This window comes from Maylandia zebra, linkage group LG17, assembly GCF_041146795.1.
Source record: "Maylandia zebra isolate NMK-2024a linkage group LG17, Mzebra_GT3a, whole genome shotgun sequence".
Taxonomy (NCBI): Eukaryota; Metazoa; Chordata; class Actinopteri; order Cichliformes; family Cichlidae; genus Maylandia; species Maylandia zebra.
This window is the reverse complement of record NC_135183.1, coordinates 33,994,772-34,012,563: the sequence shown is the minus strand read 5'-3', so window position 1 is coordinate 34,012,563 and position 17,792 is coordinate 33,994,772. Positions and strand designations below refer to the sequence as shown.

At 41.4% G+C, this 17,792-nt stretch overlaps 4 protein-coding genes across 7 annotated transcripts; 2 read left to right on the top strand and 2 right to left on the bottom strand.

Annotated features, from left to right (window-relative positions):
* Positions 1 to 251: 251 nt before the first annotated feature.
* Positions 252 to 3,218, bottom strand: morn2 (MORN repeat containing 2). Of its 4 annotated transcripts, none has more exons than XM_004560828.6 (7): positions 3,098 to 3,218; positions 2,752 to 2,828; positions 2,620 to 2,652; positions 2,498 to 2,548; positions 2,218 to 2,324; positions 1,999 to 2,135; positions 559 to 752 (listed from the first exon to the last, which is right to left on the bottom strand). In XM_004560828.6, exons 2-7 carry the CDS (start codon positions 2,756 to 2,758, stop codon positions 650 to 652), a joined length of 438 nt encoding a protein of 145 aa, XP_004560885.1. In that variant the 5' UTR covers positions 2,759 to 2,828; positions 3,098 to 3,218; the 3' UTR covers positions 559 to 649. The 4 variants fall into 4 exon arrangements, with proteins under 4 accessions (XP_004560886.1, XP_004560885.1, XP_076732018.1 ...); XM_076875903.1 differs by lacking the exon at positions 3,098 to 3,218 and adding an exon at positions 2,917 to 3,057; XM_004560829.6 differs by lacking the exon at positions 3,098 to 3,218 and having other exon boundaries at positions 252 to 752; positions 2,290 to 2,324; positions 2,752 to 2,891.
* Positions 3,169 to 14,364, top strand: dhx57 (DEAH (Asp-Glu-Ala-Asp/His) box polypeptide 57). The gene is made up of 25 exons (XM_004560826.5): positions 3,169 to 3,274; positions 3,888 to 3,921; positions 4,027 to 4,185; positions 4,278 to 4,556; positions 4,638 to 4,844; positions 4,975 to 5,867; positions 5,960 to 6,141; positions 6,262 to 6,383; positions 7,499 to 7,694; positions 7,801 to 7,925; positions 8,045 to 8,178; positions 8,267 to 8,321; positions 8,417 to 8,628; positions 8,717 to 8,833; positions 9,192 to 9,288; positions 9,434 to 9,607; positions 11,109 to 11,309; positions 11,418 to 11,694; positions 11,933 to 12,028; positions 12,119 to 12,202; positions 12,422 to 12,559; positions 12,645 to 12,719; positions 12,806 to 12,940; positions 13,030 to 13,230; positions 13,453 to 14,364. The coding sequence occupies exons 3-25, from the start codon at positions 4,031 to 4,033 to the stop codon at positions 13,594 to 13,596; spliced, it is 4,299 nt and encodes a 1,432-aa protein (XP_004560883.2). The 5' UTR covers positions 3,169 to 3,274; positions 3,888 to 3,921; positions 4,027 to 4,030; the 3' UTR covers positions 13,597 to 14,364.
* Positions 14,365 to 14,458: 94 nt separating this feature from the next.
* smkr1 (small lysine rich protein 1) lies at positions 14,459 to 15,468 on the top strand. Its single transcript, XM_012921748.5, has 2 exons — positions 14,459 to 14,594; positions 14,809 to 15,468. Exons 1-2 carry the CDS (start codon positions 14,487 to 14,489, stop codon positions 15,052 to 15,054), a joined length of 354 nt encoding a protein of 117 aa, XP_012777202.1. The 5' UTR covers positions 14,459 to 14,486; the 3' UTR covers positions 15,055 to 15,468.
* On the bottom strand, positions 15,176 to 17,772 carry stmp1 (short transmembrane mitochondrial protein 1). The gene is made up of 3 exons (XM_004560833.5): positions 17,614 to 17,772; positions 16,697 to 16,750; positions 15,176 to 15,689 (listed from the first exon to the last, which is right to left on the bottom strand). The coding sequence occupies exons 1-3, from the start codon at positions 17,626 to 17,628 to the stop codon at positions 15,618 to 15,620; spliced, it is 141 nt and encodes a 46-aa protein (XP_004560890.1). The 5' UTR covers positions 17,629 to 17,772; the 3' UTR covers positions 15,176 to 15,617.
* Positions 17,773 to 17,792: the final 20 nt, after the last annotated feature.

Here is a 17,792-nt window from a genome sequence, read left to right as displayed (position 1 = left end):
CCAGAAGTGTTTAGTATTGTATGGACGTTATTACCGTATATATGTGTTTTTTGTTACTCACACTTCCATATCTGCATATTCTAGATCCAGTAAATACTCGACACTGAAGATGTTCAGGGGTATGTGCAATTACACATCCATAGAGGCATTATACGATAGAGTGACAGATTACGATATCAGAGTTGCAGAGTTGCTTATTAAACAGTGTTGAACACTTGTGTTTGTTTGTCGACTCATTTTAATTTGTCGGAGGGGTTATGTGGGGCAGAAAGCCAGTTCACACACAAAGCTGTGTGTACACACACTGAAGGTCAAAATGACCACATACTCACTCTTCCCCAGGCCAATGTTCCAGCAGTTTGGGTACAGCTGTTATGGATGGGGACATGAGCCCCTCTGGGATTGGATGGTGGTGCAGTGATAATAAAATTACCCTGCACTTGTCCTTCACTCTCACAAAGAGTCAAGACACAGTATTGTAGATACTTGACTCACTTATGCCAGCGACTGTCACCCACTAATATATGAAGTGAAAGAAAATGTGCACAAGATCTTGTATGAAAAACAAAATACAGAAGAAGTTTGTTGTCTGATGCAGTTACATTTTAATGTTATAGATATATGTGCCAAAGTGTGGTATTTGTTTTGCCTAAAGATTGTGTTCCAATTTGAGTCCAAGCGCTGCTTTGCCGTGGAACTCCCCCGTCCAGAACAGTCCCTGTGCGCTAATGAAGGCCCCATCTCCCTCCAACCTGAAACACACCAGTAAAAACAGCTAAAATCTTCAATTTCATCTGCTTGAACCAAACGAAGCCAAAGAACCGAAGAAACAACAACTACTGGGTTACACAATATTGTAGCTAAACGCGTACAATAAATAAAAATAAGGAAAGATAAATTTCAGTCTGGTCTGGATACAGTTCATCCAAACAGTTGTTGTTACCATATATTCTTTCAATTTATTATGTCGGGGTCCTGGGGTTTGACCTATGAAGGAAGTTTAACATAGCCAGGTTTCCTTTGTGTTAGCTGGCTTAATCAAACCTAAGAACTCCAGCTGGGAAAAAAACGGGTACTTTCTGCCTCATGCTTGACTATTCTTAAGACTAAAAAAGATTAATTGAGCAGAAACCACTCCAATCACAGAAATTGTCACATGAACAGAATATAAAGAATGTGGAAATATGCAAATAAAGATGTAACTAATCAATGTTCTACTCTGTGTTCAAGAAGCTGCAGCGTAAAATTGATTTAGAGCAGGTTGATTTATGCTTTTTTTTATATCACCAGCTGAGATCATTTAAATTCCTCTTTTGGTTCCTGCTTTGATTTTACTGTTATTCAAGTCTTCCTAGTGTTTCCCTGACTTCCCCACTGTTTTGTCTATGTAGTAGCACCTTCTACTTATTATCATGTTTTAGTGTTAAGTCTTATTATTTCAGTGTTTATAATTTGTCCTTTAGCTATTTCCTGCTTTACTTTGATAGTTGGTTTCCTAATATGTCAGGTTTCACTCTTTCATTCGCGCCTGCTTCTCTGGTTGTGGTTGTCTTTGCTTGATTACTTTCACCTGTGCTTGGTTCCCCACCTGTTTCTCATCTTCAGTCGATCACTTGTGCATATATACTGACCTGTTTTTCAACCTTGTCATTGTCATATCTTTGCGTTGGCTATATTTTGGTTCCCAGGTTGGACTGTATAATCATAAGATTAGAAGAATCCAGTTTGAATTTAGGATTTTTTGTTTGTTCCCACATCCTGCATTTGAATCGTCCCCATACTAAGCAATGTAACTTTAAATCTCATCTGATCGTCAGGTGCTTTAAGAACTGTACTAGGTTTGTCTGGGATTTCTTGTTTGGTCAATTGCATCTCCTGTGCAAACTCCCAAATGACATGTTTGTGTCTTTTAAAATAAAAACTCTCATATAATAGTTGTCTTTAATATTTATCTGATTTTTTTTCCAGAAAATATTTTTAAAAAGGCATTTTTTTTACCTGTTATTATGAAAGTGACCTTTACACATAGAACCATCTGGGAAGGTGTATGTTCCTGTGCCGTTGTACATGTTGTCTTTGAATTCTCCTTCATATTGTGCTCCAGAGGGATACTGCATGGTCCCTCTACCATGCATCTGGGAGAGCGACAGAGAGGGAGATTATGTTTGTTTAACCACATGGTAAAAATAACTGATGTTTGAGGCAGTAATTGCATACTTTGTCCTCATGCCACTCTCCAGTGTATGTGATGCCACTTGCTGAGGTGTGTTTACCAGCACCGCTCCTCACCAGTGCTCCATATGCAGACCTGCTGCACTCTCCCTCTGTGGAGAACAGAGGTTCATACATAATTAGCATAGACTTAAATTTCATCTGAGTAGTCACATTGAGGCATTGTGTATTGCTTTAACCAAGAATTAGGTCTCTTCTTCCCAAGATTTTTACACGTGGAAATGTTTCACGTGTAAAGCTGGATCATCAGCCAGCTATAACTTACCATATCTGTCTCCGTTTGGAAAAATGTAGGAGACTTTTAGAGGTCCACCCCCTGTAAACAAATACACATTTATTCACGCTGTCACAAGAATGCGCAAACTGTGGCGCGAAGAGGATATTTACCATCAGTGTTCAAAGAATCGCTTCCTTTCTTATCTGAAAATGAAAATCACACCGAATCAGAACAGGGTTTGTGTGTGTGTGAGTGTGCGCAGACTAGGTGTTAGAACTCATATCTTCACAATCACACTCTACCAGACATCCGTGACAGCTTCCCCCAGCTGGCAGATGGTTGTCAGAGCCGAGAGCAAATGCTGTGTTCTGGCCAACTTCTTCAATGTGAAAAGTCAGACAGCTGATTAGAAAGTTGTGACTATGACACAAGTTACAACCGCACTGTAACTGTTCACTTTTACTTGCCCTTAAATGGAGCTAATGCTGCCAGTAAGCCGGGGGTCCTGTGTTTTAAAGGCAGCTAGAGGCTAGCCCTTGTTACCATAGTTACGGAATTGGTGCAAAGTAATATCTTTAATGGCTTGTGCGACGCTCTAAATGCGTTTTATTAAACTACCGTTTTTAAATAACAAGAAGAAAGGCTTACCGCCGCTAAAACCTTCGACTTTAACCTTGTCGAGTGACCGAGAGATACTGTTTGCTAACTTTTTATTGTGTTTTTTTTTTCTAAGCGCGAACGTAAACCGGAAAAGAAACGTTGAACTCAAGAGTTTGGGCCAATAGAAGAGATGCAGGCTACCGGTGGTCAGAGCAGCTGGTTCAGGTTTGTTCGCAATTGTTATTAAAGTTTCGTTTTTCAGTTTATTGCGCACTTTACCGATTATAACACGGCTCTATACTTTTTGACATTTTTAAAGCATTTAGATTCACTGACTTGCCTTGCCGGGAGGCTTTTTTCAGTTAGCTTACTGTTACATTAAAAGTGATGAGTGTGCTTGCTAGCTGTTAGCTCGTTAGCTAGCCGACTCCTTATACTTGAAGATGATTAACGTGCAGCACCTTACTTCCACATTATTCCTTATATGTTCTGGTCTTTTGTACTTTGCCTGTAGCCAGCCACCTAGCCGTGGGGTTAATCGGTCATCGCCCTGACTGGGTTGTTAGTCTGCATGTTAAGTTTGATTGCATAATTGTAGCCACCAGCGCTGTGTGTCAGCCACCATCTCATTGCTCGCACTTGAATTGAATTGAAGTGCCAGCCAGCCCACAGCGATGTGTGACTGTGCTCTGCAGAGGGTGGACAGTAGTAGCTGCCTGCTCTTCCCGGGTCCGCAACCAGTAGCTCTCTCTCCCTCATCTAGGTTTTTTTTGGGGGGTATACTCCCAGGGTTGGAAAAATTTATTCAGACCATGCTTTTTAATGTCTCTTTTCGCAGATTGTTTTCTGCTATGATTGGACACTGATTGAGTGTAAGTATATTCTGACAGCAGTGATTTTTTTTTTCTTTTTTAATAGTCAATTTTGTATTTGTACTGGTGTTTATGTAATGAAACTGTTCGTGTGTCCTTTGGTAGAGAAATGAACGCAAGGAGAAGAGGTGGGAAGCCCAACAGAGGAGGTGGAAGATTTAATAAACAAAGAGGAGGAGGAGGAGGAAATCGGAAAGGAGGAACCAGGCTCTGGGATGACGGGGATGATTTCAACCTTGATTTTGGACCCTCTTATTTCAGCAGGTGTTAATTTATATTGAAGAAATATTTAGGTTTGTGTGCTCGGCTTCAGTTGATTTCCTATCATTTTGCCTCGTGTCTCATTCTGTCTGCAGATCAAATAAAGGACGAGGTGGTGGCGCCCATGCTGGTGGCGGGGATGGTGGTCGAGGAGGAAAGAAAGCTAGAGATCGAGACCGAAATGGGAAAAGTAGTAGCAAGGCTCTGCCAAGGTCCTTGACGAGTACCAGGATGCACTCAAAGGTCAGTGAATGCATCAGACCAGAGGTGAGCAGTATGCCGTTGCAGAAGATCTTCATGACTAATGCGAACCAGGAACAACTCAAGGAGTTGCTGAGGATTTTACAGACACAGGACTCTGATGAACTGTATGAGTAAGTACATACGCACTTGTTTGAAAAGAACAATTAGAAAGCTAGGAAATAAACTCATGCAACCCTCTGTTTGTTCCTTAGTGATTCTGGTTCAGATTATTCCGGGCTAGATGAGGAGGAAGAAGAGGAATTTGATGAATTGGATTACCGTGAGGAAGGCCAGTTTTGGGCCACGAATGATGAGCCTGTACAGAAAGCAGAGAGCCCAACATTTGACCTAGAATATGAGGATGAACAGCCCAGCCCTGAACCTGTTATCTCCTTATTTGCCATAGGAAAGCTCTGCAGGTGATTTCAAATTTTGTTTTATTTCCAGAACCTTACCTATGAGCTAAATCAGATGTTCTGAATCGGTGCTTTTGTGTGTAAATATAATTAGCTTCTAACCCATTGCTTTCTCATAATTTCCTCTGTGTAGATATGGTTTTGACAGGGAGCGCAGCAAACAGGCGCTGGAAGCTGGTGGAGGAGAGTTTGGGGCAACTTTGGAACAGCTCCTCCAACAGATTTTCACTGAGCGCTATGGTCAGAAAGCAGTTTCCCCTGATGGACTTGATGAGGTGCCTTTGGATGAGTGTGTAAACCAAAAGCAGGAGGAGGCCTTGGCTCTAGCTGCTATTTATGGCGATCGCTTCAGTGAGCGCATTGCCAATGCTGTATGGACAGTAACCCTGGACCTGTCGTTCCTCTCACGATCTCCTGTTAAGAAAGGAGGAGTGGTAGGTGGAGGAGCTCCAAACATCGGTGACATCTGCAAATTCTACATGAAAGGTCAAGGCTGCCGCTATGGAAACAAATGTTGGTTCAAACATGAATTTCCCAAAAAAGACATGTCTGAGGCTGGTTCCTCGGACCTGAAAGGCCCAGGCCAGCCTGGTGTCAGCAGCTATTCTCCTCCTGAGTATGAGCTGGAAGTTCGTTTCCCCAAAGGGAACCGTTACCCTTTTCAAGCACCAATAGTTGCCTTCAGTACCAATGATGAGTCTCTCTGCGCTGCGGGGAGGCTCCATGTGACTGAGAGATTACTTGGAGAGGCATTGTCTGCAGCAGAAAGCAACCAGCCTGTTGTTTACACCCTGATAACCTTGTGTGAGGATGAAAATACCATGAAAGAACTATTGTCCATACGGCATCACAAATACAGCACCCCACCTCCTGTGATTGCTGTTCCTCCACCCTTTCTTGCCATAGCAAAGAGTAAAACTGTAAGGAGCAAAGCTTCTGAGGAGAGCATGAATGCCATCACCAGCAGTAGTAACCATGCAAACAGCGGGAGTGCTGCTGCATCTAGCAACCCAAGGACCACAGATAGTAAGTCGGATAGAAATGTACATTTTTGCTATATATTTTCTGTCGTTTCTTTATACAATAGAGAGCTGTATTTAATTCTGCTCACTTTTTAGTAAAACGGACAGTGGATGCAGAAGAGCTGGATGAGAAAGACGAGGATGAGAGGGACCACGCAGTTCCAGTTAAGAACGACAGTTACGTCAAGCTAAAGAGGAACATGGTGAAAAAGCACAATACGATGGGCAATCTGCTGCTAGAAAACAGCAAGCTGTGCAAAGAGTTCAGTAGGAAACAGGTGGGTCTTAGGAAAAAAATGTGTATATTTTTTTTGGTTTTTCTTCCTCCAAATCCTTCTCAGTATGATGCATCCTTTGTAATCTGTTTCCGATTTCCTTTGGTTCCTCTGTCAAACCAGTCCTCCAGACGCTACAGTTCTATGCTTGAACAGAGGAAGAATCTTCCAGCTTGGCAAGAGAAAGAGCACATCCTAGATGTACTGGACCAGTGTCAGGTGCTGGTGATCAGTGGCATGACTGGGTAGGTCCCAGAGTTTTACCGTGACTTATAAATTAAAGAAAAAATATATTTTAATGATACTGATCCACCCTTTCAGCCTTTTTTCCCCAACCAATAGCAAGTCAAATGTGATGTATGGATATATGAAGGGTTTTAGCTTGTATGGAATTAAAAACATTTACATCAGATATATTAAAATTGAAAGTTTATAAATGAGATCTACTATGGCTTTCCTTACTTTTTGTCATATCTGCTGTTATATTGTTATAATTATTTGAAGTTTTAAATAATGAGATCAGTGTATCGTCTCGAAAGATGTACCCTTAGGACAGAGAGGAACGCTGGTTTGAGCGCGGAGTCAAGGAGGCCATTTACGTGAAAAGGGAAAAACCATCTCTGAATCGAGGAGGGGGCCTAAGGGTACATCTTTCGCCATCTTACAATGCTGTGATTGCAGCCATTCCCCAACTCTCTGTGAATGGTACTCATGGCCATTGATCAGTGGGTTTTGGTCAGTGGTTGTTGAGAATTTGGTCATGAGAAATGGTCATGAGAATTTGCATAATTATGATTAAGGAACTGACCTCCCAGCCCATTGTTCCTTCAGTGGGCTGGTTTCAGTTATTATGCAAATTTACTGCTTATAAGATTTGGGAAAACCTGCAGTCAGCTGAGACTGAAGAAGTCACTTGGATGAGTGACGAAACGTTTCTCCCACAAAACGCTACGTCCAGATGAACAGAATCAACTTTTGGAGAGATCAGTGTATGTACATAGGTAATCTCAATGAACCAAAAGCTCAGGTTTCACATTGTTCTAAACTCTCATTCTTTTGTAGTCTGGGTTTTGTATGAAAATGGTTAAGGATAAATGGTTCAATTTGATCATCATATAATATAAAAATCATATATAAACTTAGACAGAAACCTGCTGTGGCTGAACAGATGGCCTATACCAAAGTCCAGTGTAAGCTTAATATAAAAGAGGACTCGAGTTTGAAAGAAGTATAAAAATTCACCTTCACAAAAAAGATGCTAAACATACCTGTGATTATTGCCTGTTCCTAAACATGACTGTGTTTCATGTGTTTTTTTTTTTTTTTTGTTTTTTTTTAAATTAATGTGACTTTTCTGCAGGTGTGGTAAGACCACTCAGGTTCCTCAGTTCATTCTAGATGCCTCTTTGAGTGGCCCCGCGGAGCAGGTGGCCAACATCATCTGCACGCAGCCTCGCCGCATTTCTGCCATGTCAGTGGCTCAGAGAGTGGCACAGGAGCGCGCAGAGTGTCTGGGGAACTCTGTGGGCTACCAGATCCGCCTGGAGAGTGTCAGGGTACAGATACAGATATAAAAACATCTACAATACAGCATTCTGGTTGTCTGTTTTTTTTTATATTAATACTATATACTCTTCCAACACTGACTGCTCCTTTTATCAGACTTCAGTCACCAGGCTGCTATACTGCACCACAGGGGTGTTGCTGAGGAGACTGGAGGGTGAGGCAGACCTCAGAGGAGTCACGCATGTCATCGTGGATGAGGTGCACGAGCGAACAGAGGAGAGGTGAGACAGAAATACTTCAGCTTAATGGCACTTGTATTGTAACATGTGGAAAAATGAACCTGGAAAAAAAAATTTTAAGCTGCTTCTTTGTTTCTTGTCTCTTAATTTGTTATTTTCAGTGACTTTCTGCTTCTGGTGCTCAAAGACTTGATGGTGCAAAGGCCTGACTTGAAGATTATCCTCATGAGTGCCACTCTTAATGCAAACCTCTTTTCTGACTATTTCTATAACTGTCCTACTATCCACATACCAGGTAATCTATTAGCAGAACTGACTAATTCTATTCTTACACCTCATTCTATGCATTCCCCTCTTCATTCTAATAATGTGTGTTGCTCCAGGGCGCACCTTTCCTGTTGACCAGTTTTTTCTTGAAGATGCCATTGCTAATACTCGGTAAATACATTTTAAAACATTTAAGTAAACCGTAGACTGTCTTTACAATTTGCGTAGTAACACAACGGTTTGTGTATTGTACTGTTTTTTTCCAGCTATGTCATTGAGGATGGTAGCCCTTACATGCGCTCAGGAAAACAGAATCAGTCAACCACGGGTGCCCGAAGCAGAGGGGACCTGAGTTGCGTGGTAGATGATTTGAGTGAAGATGTCTGGAACTTCATGTCTTTCTGTAATAAAGACTTTGTCAAAGACTCGGTCCCAGACCAACAGCTCAGCCTGCAGGATCTCACCATCAGATACAAAGGTGAAATGAAAATATATTTAGGTTTTAATCAGATAAGCTGCCAGTGCCAATCAGGGCATACATCTAAAATTTTGCGTTGCTGATGCAGATACTAAGAAGTCTGTGCTCAAAACCATCGCCACAATGGACCTGGACAAGATCAATATGGACCTGGTGGAAAGCCTGCTGGAGTGGATAGTAGAAGGAAAGCACAACTACCCACCTGGTAAGAAAACAACACTGACAGCAAAGCAATCTCAGGTGGTAGAGCAGGTCACATGCCAACTGGAAGGTTGGCGGTCCTGCTCCAGTCTGCATGCCGAATATCCTTGGGCAAGACTAACTCTATGTTGCTCTCCGATGAATGCATGTGTGAATGTTAGATATGCTTAGAAAAAGTACTTGTTTGAATGAACAAGTTGTGTAAAGCGCTTTGAGTGTTCATATAACGCTTTTCTGTTCTATCTAAGAGCCAGTCCAGTTAACATTGCCATATACAGGTGGCCAGTAAGTCTCTGATGTACTGATCTGGATTGGGGACAGCTGTGAAGCTGAACACTGGTTATGTTGCTTTGTGTCTGCAGGTGCAGTGCTGGTGTTTTTGCCAGGCCTCGCTGAGATCAAGATGCTCTATGAGCAGCTTCAGTCCAATAGAATGTTCAACAACAGGGGCGCGTCCAGGTCTGTGTGTGTTTTATGGCAACACTTGGTTTGCAATTGTATGTGTATAAAATGAAGCTAAAAGCTGAACCAGTTTTTTTTGTTTGTTTGTGTGAAAACTTTTGACTGAAACACATTAACTGTAACTTTTGGTCATGCCCATCAGGTGCGTGGTGTACCCCCTTCACTCAACATTGTCCAATGAGGAGCAGCAAGCAGTTTTTAGCCGGCCTCCAGATGGTGTCACAAAGATCATCATCTCCACCAACATTGCTGAGACCTCAGTAACCATCGACGACGTGGTTTATGTCATCGACTCCGGAAAAATGAAGGAGAAAAGGTAACCTTCTATTATGCTAGCCCTAAATTCTCATTTTTGACAGCTTCGGGTTGTGAATTCAGTGTTGGGAAGGTTACTTTTAAAATGTATTCCACTACAGATTACAGAATACATGCCCCAAAATGTATTTTGTAACGTATTCTGTTATGTTACTCAATGAGAGTAACGTCTTCTGAATACTTTGGATTACTTAATATATTATTATGCTTTTTTACAACTACATGAATGTGATTTATTACTATTACTGAAGGTTACTCGCCATACCAATACCGACCAGATTTTTAAATCTTAATATAAAATGAGTAACAGTAGGGTGGACATTAGGTCAGGCTGCAGTTTTTGCAGCGATCTCGTATAGTAAACTATTCCGCGCGTATATAAAACAGGTCCGCGGCTCTGAACCGTAGTAAAGGGACCTCTGGCAAATACATCAGGTTCATGTCGGGCTCGTAGCCGAAAACCATCTTTACTTTGTTGTCTGGGTCAACTTTGCTAGCGAGGGACAGAGAGAGGCGTTGAAAGGCTGCTCCAAAGGAACTTATTGTTTCGGAGGAAAACAGAACAGTGTACAGTCGAGTCTTAATAGTTAACTTACAGCTGGGCTCGTCAGGCACTCCTTTTGGCTGCAGTGGTTATTATTATATTTACATGCTTCCAGCTTTCGGCTCGGTGATAACTCGTACTTTTCCACTCTCCTTTTTCTCCGTCCCTCTCGCTCACAGACACATAACGGGTATGGCAGTCCATTTTCCCTGCAGCACGGACTACACTGCCCATGATGCTACATTGTTTAGGGCTATGCCTGTAACACTCTGCCTATTGCATTCATGTTAGAGAATTTAAAAAAATATTTCTTCACGTCATCTTAATGCGTGTTTTGTTTGCATTTCCACCGGTGTGGAATTACCAAAAATAGAGAGGGCATAGCCTAACATATGAAACAGGAAAAAACCACGGTGTAATCCATTTATTTCAACAAAGTAACTGTATTCTCAATACCACCTTTTTAAACGGTAACTGTAACGCAATACAGTTACTCATATTTTGTATTTTAAATACGTAACGGCGGTACATGTCTGTGACGGTTCTCAGTCATCCAGGTCATCGTAGTCTAAGGAGCTTGGAAAGAAAAGCTCATGTGATTAGGTAGAGGATCATCGGGGGTCCCTTGTCCCTCTTTGGGGGGAAACTCCCACTGGGTTTTAAATCTGGGACTCTCCACCCTTGACCCTTAGAACTGAAGAAGCTTCTCGGATGAGAGGTGAAACGTCTTCAAGCAACTCAAAGAAGTCCAGACGCTTTTCTTTCCAAGCTCCTTAGACAACGGCGGTACATGTATTCCGTTACTCCCAACACTGTGTGAATTATACTTCTTGTTTTTTTTAAAAGGCCCATGCAATCATATTAAAATGGTTTTGTGATACATAAAGATGCACTGATATATGCTCAAATCCACAAATCTCTAAGTCTCCCTTGATATATATATATTTTTTTCTTTCAGGTACGATTCATCTAAAAGCATGGAGAGCCTGGAGGACACGTGGATTTCTCAAGCTAACGCGCTGCAGAGAAGGGGTCGAGCAGGTCGTGTGGCCTCGGGGGTCTGCTTCCACCTCTTCACCAGCCACTGCTTTAAACACCAGCTGGCTGAGCAGCAGCTGCCTGAGATCCAGAGAGTGCCACTAGAGCAGCTCTGTCTCCGGTAGAGCCGTCTGTTTTTCCCACATAACTCTGACTATAAAATGCAAATGGCATTTGATTTGGAGAAATTCCAAAACGGTTGTTCACAACACTGACCTTTCTGTAACAGAATCAAGATCCTGGATGTGTTCGCGGAGCAGCCGCTGGAGTCAGTCTTCTCTCGGCTCATCGAGCCCCCGTCAGTGGGAAGCTTGGACGCTGCCAAGCAGCGCCTTCAGGACCTGGGAGCTCTGACCACAGATGAGAAGCTGACCCCGCTGGGCTACCACCTGGCCTGCCTGCCTGTCGACGTGCGCATCGGAAAGCTCATGCTGTTCGGCGCCATCTTCCGCTGCCTTGACCCAGCACTCACCATTGCTGCAAGTCTGGCCTTCAAATCCCCATTTGTAAGAAGGCGCTAGTTTCTGTTGAGAGACGCTATGTGCAGTTCATCTGCAGCATGCCCCTGATTTTAGGCTCATTAACAATTACAAGTATAGTACACAGCGCAGTAATGAGCTGCTTCATCTTTTCTGTTGGTTTTTAACAGATAGGAGGTTACATAATGACATTTATTTGTTTATTATGTATATTTGTAATGCAAGTGTCTAATTTTATGGAAATGAAAATCTGGTCTGCTTCCAGGTGTCTCCATGGGATAAGCGAGAGGAAGCAAATAAAAAGAAAGTGGAGTTTGCAGTGGCTAAAAGTGACCATCTAGCTTTGTTGCAGGCATACAAGGTCCCTACTGCGTTCGCTTATTGTGATAAGATAATTCAAAGATGTTGAAATACATACAGATAATATAAAAACTTTCTTTTTTTTATGCAGGGATGGTGCTCCGCAGCAAGGAATGGCCACCGTGCCAGCTTCCTCTACTGCAGGGAGAACTTCCTGTCATGGCGGGGTTTACAGGTGAGGCAGTGGTGTCCAGAAGCACTTAATCACTTGTCCAGAATCAATAAACTCACTTGCTCTACAGTATAATTCTGATCTTCTCTGTTTGAATATAAATCTAAAGCAGTGCTAAAGCTTATGAAGTTCTTCCAATGTATTCAGATTTAATTTCAAATGGCCCGAGCAGTGTGTTTTATATGAATAATATTTGAAATGGTGAATTGTGACCTTTGGCAGGAGATCGCCAGTCTGAAGAGGCAGTTTGCTGAGCTGTTGTCTGACATTGGCTTCATCAAGGAGGGACTGAAGGCCAGGATTATTGAGCAAATGTCTTACAAGGGTACAGACGGGGTCATGGAAGCTACTGGCCCTGAGGTGACACATACAAATCACTGAATCAGTGATTCAAGGGTTCATCTTGGAGAAAATAATTCAAAAATTCTAATATTTTGCATCTCAGGCAAACCTAAATTCCAGTAACATCCGGCTGATGTCCGCCATGCTGTGTGCTGCCCTCTATCCTAACGTGGTCCAGGTGGGCATAGTCCCCCTCTTTGTCATACAAGTAAAGAACAGAAAGCCAAACAGAAGTATGAAACATTCACACTTGATGTCCTGCAGGTACGAGCTCCTCAAGGGACTTATAAGAAGACGGGCACGGGAGTGATGAAGATGCAACCCAAAGCCAACGAGCTCCGCTTTGTGACCAAGAACGATGGTTACGTCCACGTGCATCCATCATCCGTCAACTACACGGTGAGGTTAGGGGGGGAAAAAAAGATACGCTCCAAACTAAACAACTTGTAGGAGAAATAAGCCTCACCTTTCTGTTCTTTATGCACCAGGTTCGCCACTACGACAGCCCGTACCTGGTTTACCATGAGAAGGTGAAAACGAGTCGCGTTTTCATCAGGGACTGCAGCATGGTGTCTGTTTACCCGCTGGTGCTGTTTGGATGCGGACAGGTCAACGTGGAGCTGCACAGAAGGGAGTTTGTCATCTCCCTGGATGATGGGTGGATCCGATTTGCTGCTGCTTCACACGAGGTCAGAGAATCAGATTTTTTTTTTTTTTTTTTTTTGATCACATGATCAAAGAGTTATAGCTGGCTCAGATCTTAGTATTGCAACGGGCGTACAAGCTGTGTAGAGTTTATATGCTTTAAAGGTTTAACAAGTTTTATGGAGAGTGCAAGCACGACAACTGAACAACTACAACATATAAGTTAACATATATGTTACTACATGTGCTTGTGTGACTATATCCAGGTGGCTGAGCTTTTGAAGGAGCTGCGCTGGGAGCTGGACCTGCTTCTGGAGGATAAAATCAAAAACCCGAGCATGGACCTGTGCAGCTGCCCCCGTGGCTCCAGCATCATACAAATGATCGTCCACCTCATCTCTACAGAGTAGCTCTGCTACTCAAAGCTTCCTTTATTATTTCTTTATTTAAAGGGCTCAGATGCATGGAGCCCCAGTGATAATGTTTTTGTGCTCCTGCATCACTCCCACAAAGTCTTTATTAAAAATTCTTTAAAAAGTCAATATTACTGCATTGATGGTGGATAGTCAGAGGAAGATTAGCTGGGCAAATATTTGACATGAGCTCAGTTTCAGTACACCAGTGTTGCCACCTTACACTTAAAAGTGTTGTTTTCCACTGAGTTGCTGTTGCACTCAAGGTTTTTAAAGCAAATTCTGCCTTTAAAGAAAAAAATGTCTCTATGCAGGTGATTATTAAGATTCCACTCTTATTCCTGCTGGACTAAAGCAGCTAATGCTTCGTTCAGTTTTTGATGTCATACTACCGCTGCATGGTATGTGCACATAAATTGGCACATGATTGGTTGTTAAGTGATGTCACAGAGTTTGTATACAGTGGTTTTTTATTTTGGGTTGTGTCTTGCTCACAACTGAGAAGTTTCTTGGGTCCATATTGGATTTTGTACTATGAGTTTATTTGTAATGCATGACTAAAAGATCCAAGAGCTTCTGCATGGTATACAGTTGGTGTACATTTACTGAATGTATTTAAATGTTAAAGTACAATTTCACAATGTGAATGCAAGGGCTTTTTACACCAGGATGATTTGGTGAGAGCTGCCAAAGAAACTGGAAAGCTACTGTCTTAACATGAATTCCACTGAACGCTGCACTACCATTAAATTATTGCGATGATAACCTGTTGTTCGCTGTTTTTCTTCCTTACTTAATGTAAGCGGTGTGTGCTGTTTGATGCCCAGCTGTGTCTCAGATACAGCAAAAGAATTTAAGCTCCGGTGGAAGGCCAACCCCCTTCATACATGAGCAAGTCCAGTCTGTTTCTACGACAACAGGATGTAAACAGATGGGGTATCACTGTCACCGCTGAAGCCATTCGAGTGCCACTTAAAGTGCCAAGGCGAGAGCTGGTATGAAATGATTGTATTTTATTATCATTTTAGGCACTTTGTCCTAAAAACTTTAAATCTTTTTTGGCAGAGAAAAACCTGATTTCTTGTTTTACAGATGAAAATCTGATCACTTACTGAAGCAAGATTGACATTCGCTATGGTAAAGTAAAAAGTAAAAAAAAAAAAAGACATATTTATAGATGAGTGATTAAACCACGTATTTTCTCCAAAGCCCACCAGGAAATCAAGATCCCACAGTTCCAAGTCAGCCAAGAAGACTATGAGCCCAAAGACACCTAAAAAGAGGTCCTCATGTAGTGCCAAAGTCACCACAACCGAGGTGGACATCCTCAGCCCAGCAGCCATGGAGAATATCTACTACATTGCTCACAATGCAGCAGACTGCCTGGAGTTCAGAGGATTTGGGTGGCCAAATTCAAAGAAGAAAAAGAAGGGGACAAAACGAAAGAAAAACTGAATCATAAATTTTGCCAAAGAGAATTTTAACTGCCTTCCAATGGTGACACCTACTGGATGGATTTGAGATGACAGTTTGAGGCAGTAAATAATTAATTCTAGTAAAACTTACTGCATGAGACTTCACTATATTCACCTTTATTGTATGGTTCAGAATGTTTGTACAACAACAATAAAAACTTTGGCAGTTATTGTGAGGTGTGTGAAGGAAAATCTTTATTAACTTTAACTCTAAAATCTGTGGACATATTGAATAGCTTGAGTGCATAACAAAAATGGTCAACCAGCAGTACCATGAAACTGGAATTAAAATGATCCCATTAGTTTTTTTGTAATATTCTTTAAATCCAGTCTTTGCACTATTTACCTTAGAAAACAGTTTACAAAGAGTATGCTTCTAAAACTAAAGGAAGAACACTGTTCCAGGCACGGCTTATTTTCATATACATGTAACATGGTCAACTCTTATCAAGTGTACAACCATGACATCAAAATAAGCCTTTAAAATAAATAGTTTCTCTGCAGAGGATGTCCATTCTTGCTTGCAACACGGTCCCACTTTGCTCACTCTGGGGGCTTCTTCTTGGCTTCCACATCTTTCTTAAAAGCTTCGATTTTCTTGGCTATGTTGGGCACCTAGAGGAGAAAGATACAAATTACAACTACCAGTAATAAAGTCTGAGAAATGTATAGGTTGTGGTTTGTTAGAGGCACCAAACTAAAACTAATGTAGTGTAAATTAACTGATCTAAAGTACATTTTTCATAAAAAAAAAAAAAAAATACAACATTCAGATTTTTGCTGTAAGCTTCAAACTTAAATATCTATTGTAGCCATCTTACAAAGGTGGGAAATAATAGATACAGCCAGGACTGCAGAAAGTGGCACTGAACATGCAGTTGCAAGAAAATATTTGAACCCTTTGGAACAACAAAGATTACTCAGAAAATGTGTTACGATCATCTCAAGTCATAACTTTTACAGCACCTTGGTCATTTTGATCAATTGAGGTCGTTTAAAATGTACTATAGAAATTGAACTTGACAGATTGTAGATGTAAATAAAGACATTCAAAGTCTGGTTACAGACAATTAAATACGGACCATTTACAACAAGGAATGGTAATGATGGAAATCTTTGAAATATTGCACAACTTGCACTGCACACCAACACACTGAAGGGAACAACATGGTTTAAAGCTGCTTTTAGGGAACAATAAATTTAAAATTGTATCAAGAAAAAGAAAAAAAAAAAAAAAAAAAAAGTGTAGAGACAATAACCCAAATCCCACAAGTAAACCAACCAGAGTCCAGATCATAATCCAACTGAGATGTTCTGGTTGTTCAAAAAAGACATTCAAGAAACACAAAGAATGCAAAAACTTGAAATGTGCACATATACCGTGTTTGTGTTTTAATAGCTCAGTCAGGATGCGTTTCTATACATAGATAAAGGCAACGACCTTACAAAACTGCAGTTTCACACATCAGTCACTGAAGGAATAAAAGGCTCCAGCCAGCATCTATTCACACCAGATACGTTTTGGTTTGGGGTTAGTGGAGCACATGGGTTAAAGTGACATTTTCACTAAATCATTGGAAAAAAAAAAAAAAAATTGTTTGCAAGTCACAAAACACACTTACTTCATAGTTCTGAGCGAGATACATCCCCACAACATTTCCCAAGGTGAAGCCAGCCTGGAAGAAAAACAAAGTTCATTAAAACCCTTTAAACTAGTGTGAAAAAAACAACAACAATTTCACAGGATTCCACAACGTTCTGTGAAAAACTAAGCACACCCCATTCAATAGCCTTGTATTCTGTATTACTTTATCAGTCTGTCACATCGTTGTAGAGGAATTTTAGCCCACTCCTCGTCACAGCGTTGCTTCACTTTATTGAGGTTTGCTGACAATCGTTTGTTCACAGCTCTCTTAAGGTACCATCACCGCATTTTAATCAGGCTAGACTTTAACTGGGCCATTTCATCACATTGAGTAATTCTGTTGTAGATTCGCTACTGTAATCGGGATCATTGCCTTGTTAAATAACACAATTTTGGCCGAGGATGAGATGTCGGAACGATGGCCTCACCCTTCACTATAGACTACTTTAGAGAGGAGTTCACGTACTCAATGACTTCACGCTTCCAGGTACTGTGGCTGCAAAACAAGCCCAGATCATCAGCCCTCCCCTGAGTAATTCCAGTTTCTCTAAGCACTGCACGGTCTGACCTTGGGTGATTTTGCTGGATGATTGTGGCATTGTGAATGCTCTAGAGCAGAAATCTGGCAAACTTCAAAGTTTACACTTCTTGATGATAAATTAATAAAGTGGATTTGACTTGCACTGACAACTACCATGGGATGGATGGATAGATGGATAGATTCTTTGTGGTGGTTGACAGTGACATTTATTCCTAATCATGAAACTCAGTTTCAATTTCAATCCAAACTAGCAGCACTAGCTGCACGGTTAGCATAATGCTAACATTTTTAACTCGGCTAGCTTCGCAACAGACGTCAACTTTTAAGGAAAATAATACAAATATAAAACTTACCAGGAACTGCAGCATGATGAAATACTGAAGACACTAGAGGTAAGCAAACTAACTCAATGGTACAAAAGCATGCAGGCAGGTCAAAGTTAGGAGGGGGGAAGTAGCCGAGTTTCTTGGCGAATGAAGCTAGCTTTTTATCAACAAAACGTCTACGCATGCGCAAGACAACTAATTGTGGC

Coding starts and splice junctions, on each gene's coding strand:
- morn2 (XM_004560828.6), bottom strand. Junction 2,549..2,619: donor CGATTCTTTGAACACTGATG/GTAAATATCCTC, acceptor ATTTGTTTACAG/GGGGTGGACCTCTAAAAGTC. Junction 2,136..2,217: donor GAGAGTGGCATGAGGACAAA/GTATGCAATTAC, acceptor TCGCTCTCCCAG/ATGCATGGTAGAGGGACCAT.
- dhx57 (XM_004560826.5), top strand. CDS start 4,031: ATGAACGCAAGGAGAAGAGGTGGGAAGCCCAACAGAGGAGGTGGAAGA. Junction 8,834..9,191: donor AAAGCACAACTACCCACCTG/GTAAGAAAACAA, acceptor TTGTGTCTGCAG/GTGCAGTGCTGGTGTTTTTG. Junction 12,941..13,029: donor CATCATCCGTCAACTACACG/GTGAGGTTAGGG, acceptor TTTATGCACCAG/GTTCGCCACTACGACAGCCC.
- smkr1 (XM_012921748.5), top strand. CDS start 14,487: ATGAGCAAGTCCAGTCTGTTTCTACGACAACAGGATGTAAACAGATGG. Junction 14,595..14,808: donor AAGTGCCAAGGCGAGAGCTG/GTATGAAATGAT, acceptor TTTTCTCCAAAG/CCCACCAGGAAATCAAGATC.
- stmp1 (XM_004560833.5), bottom strand. Junction 15,690..16,696: donor ATCTCGCTCAGAACTATGAA/GTAAGTGTGTTT, acceptor TTTCTCCTCTAG/GTGCCCAACATAGCCAAGAA.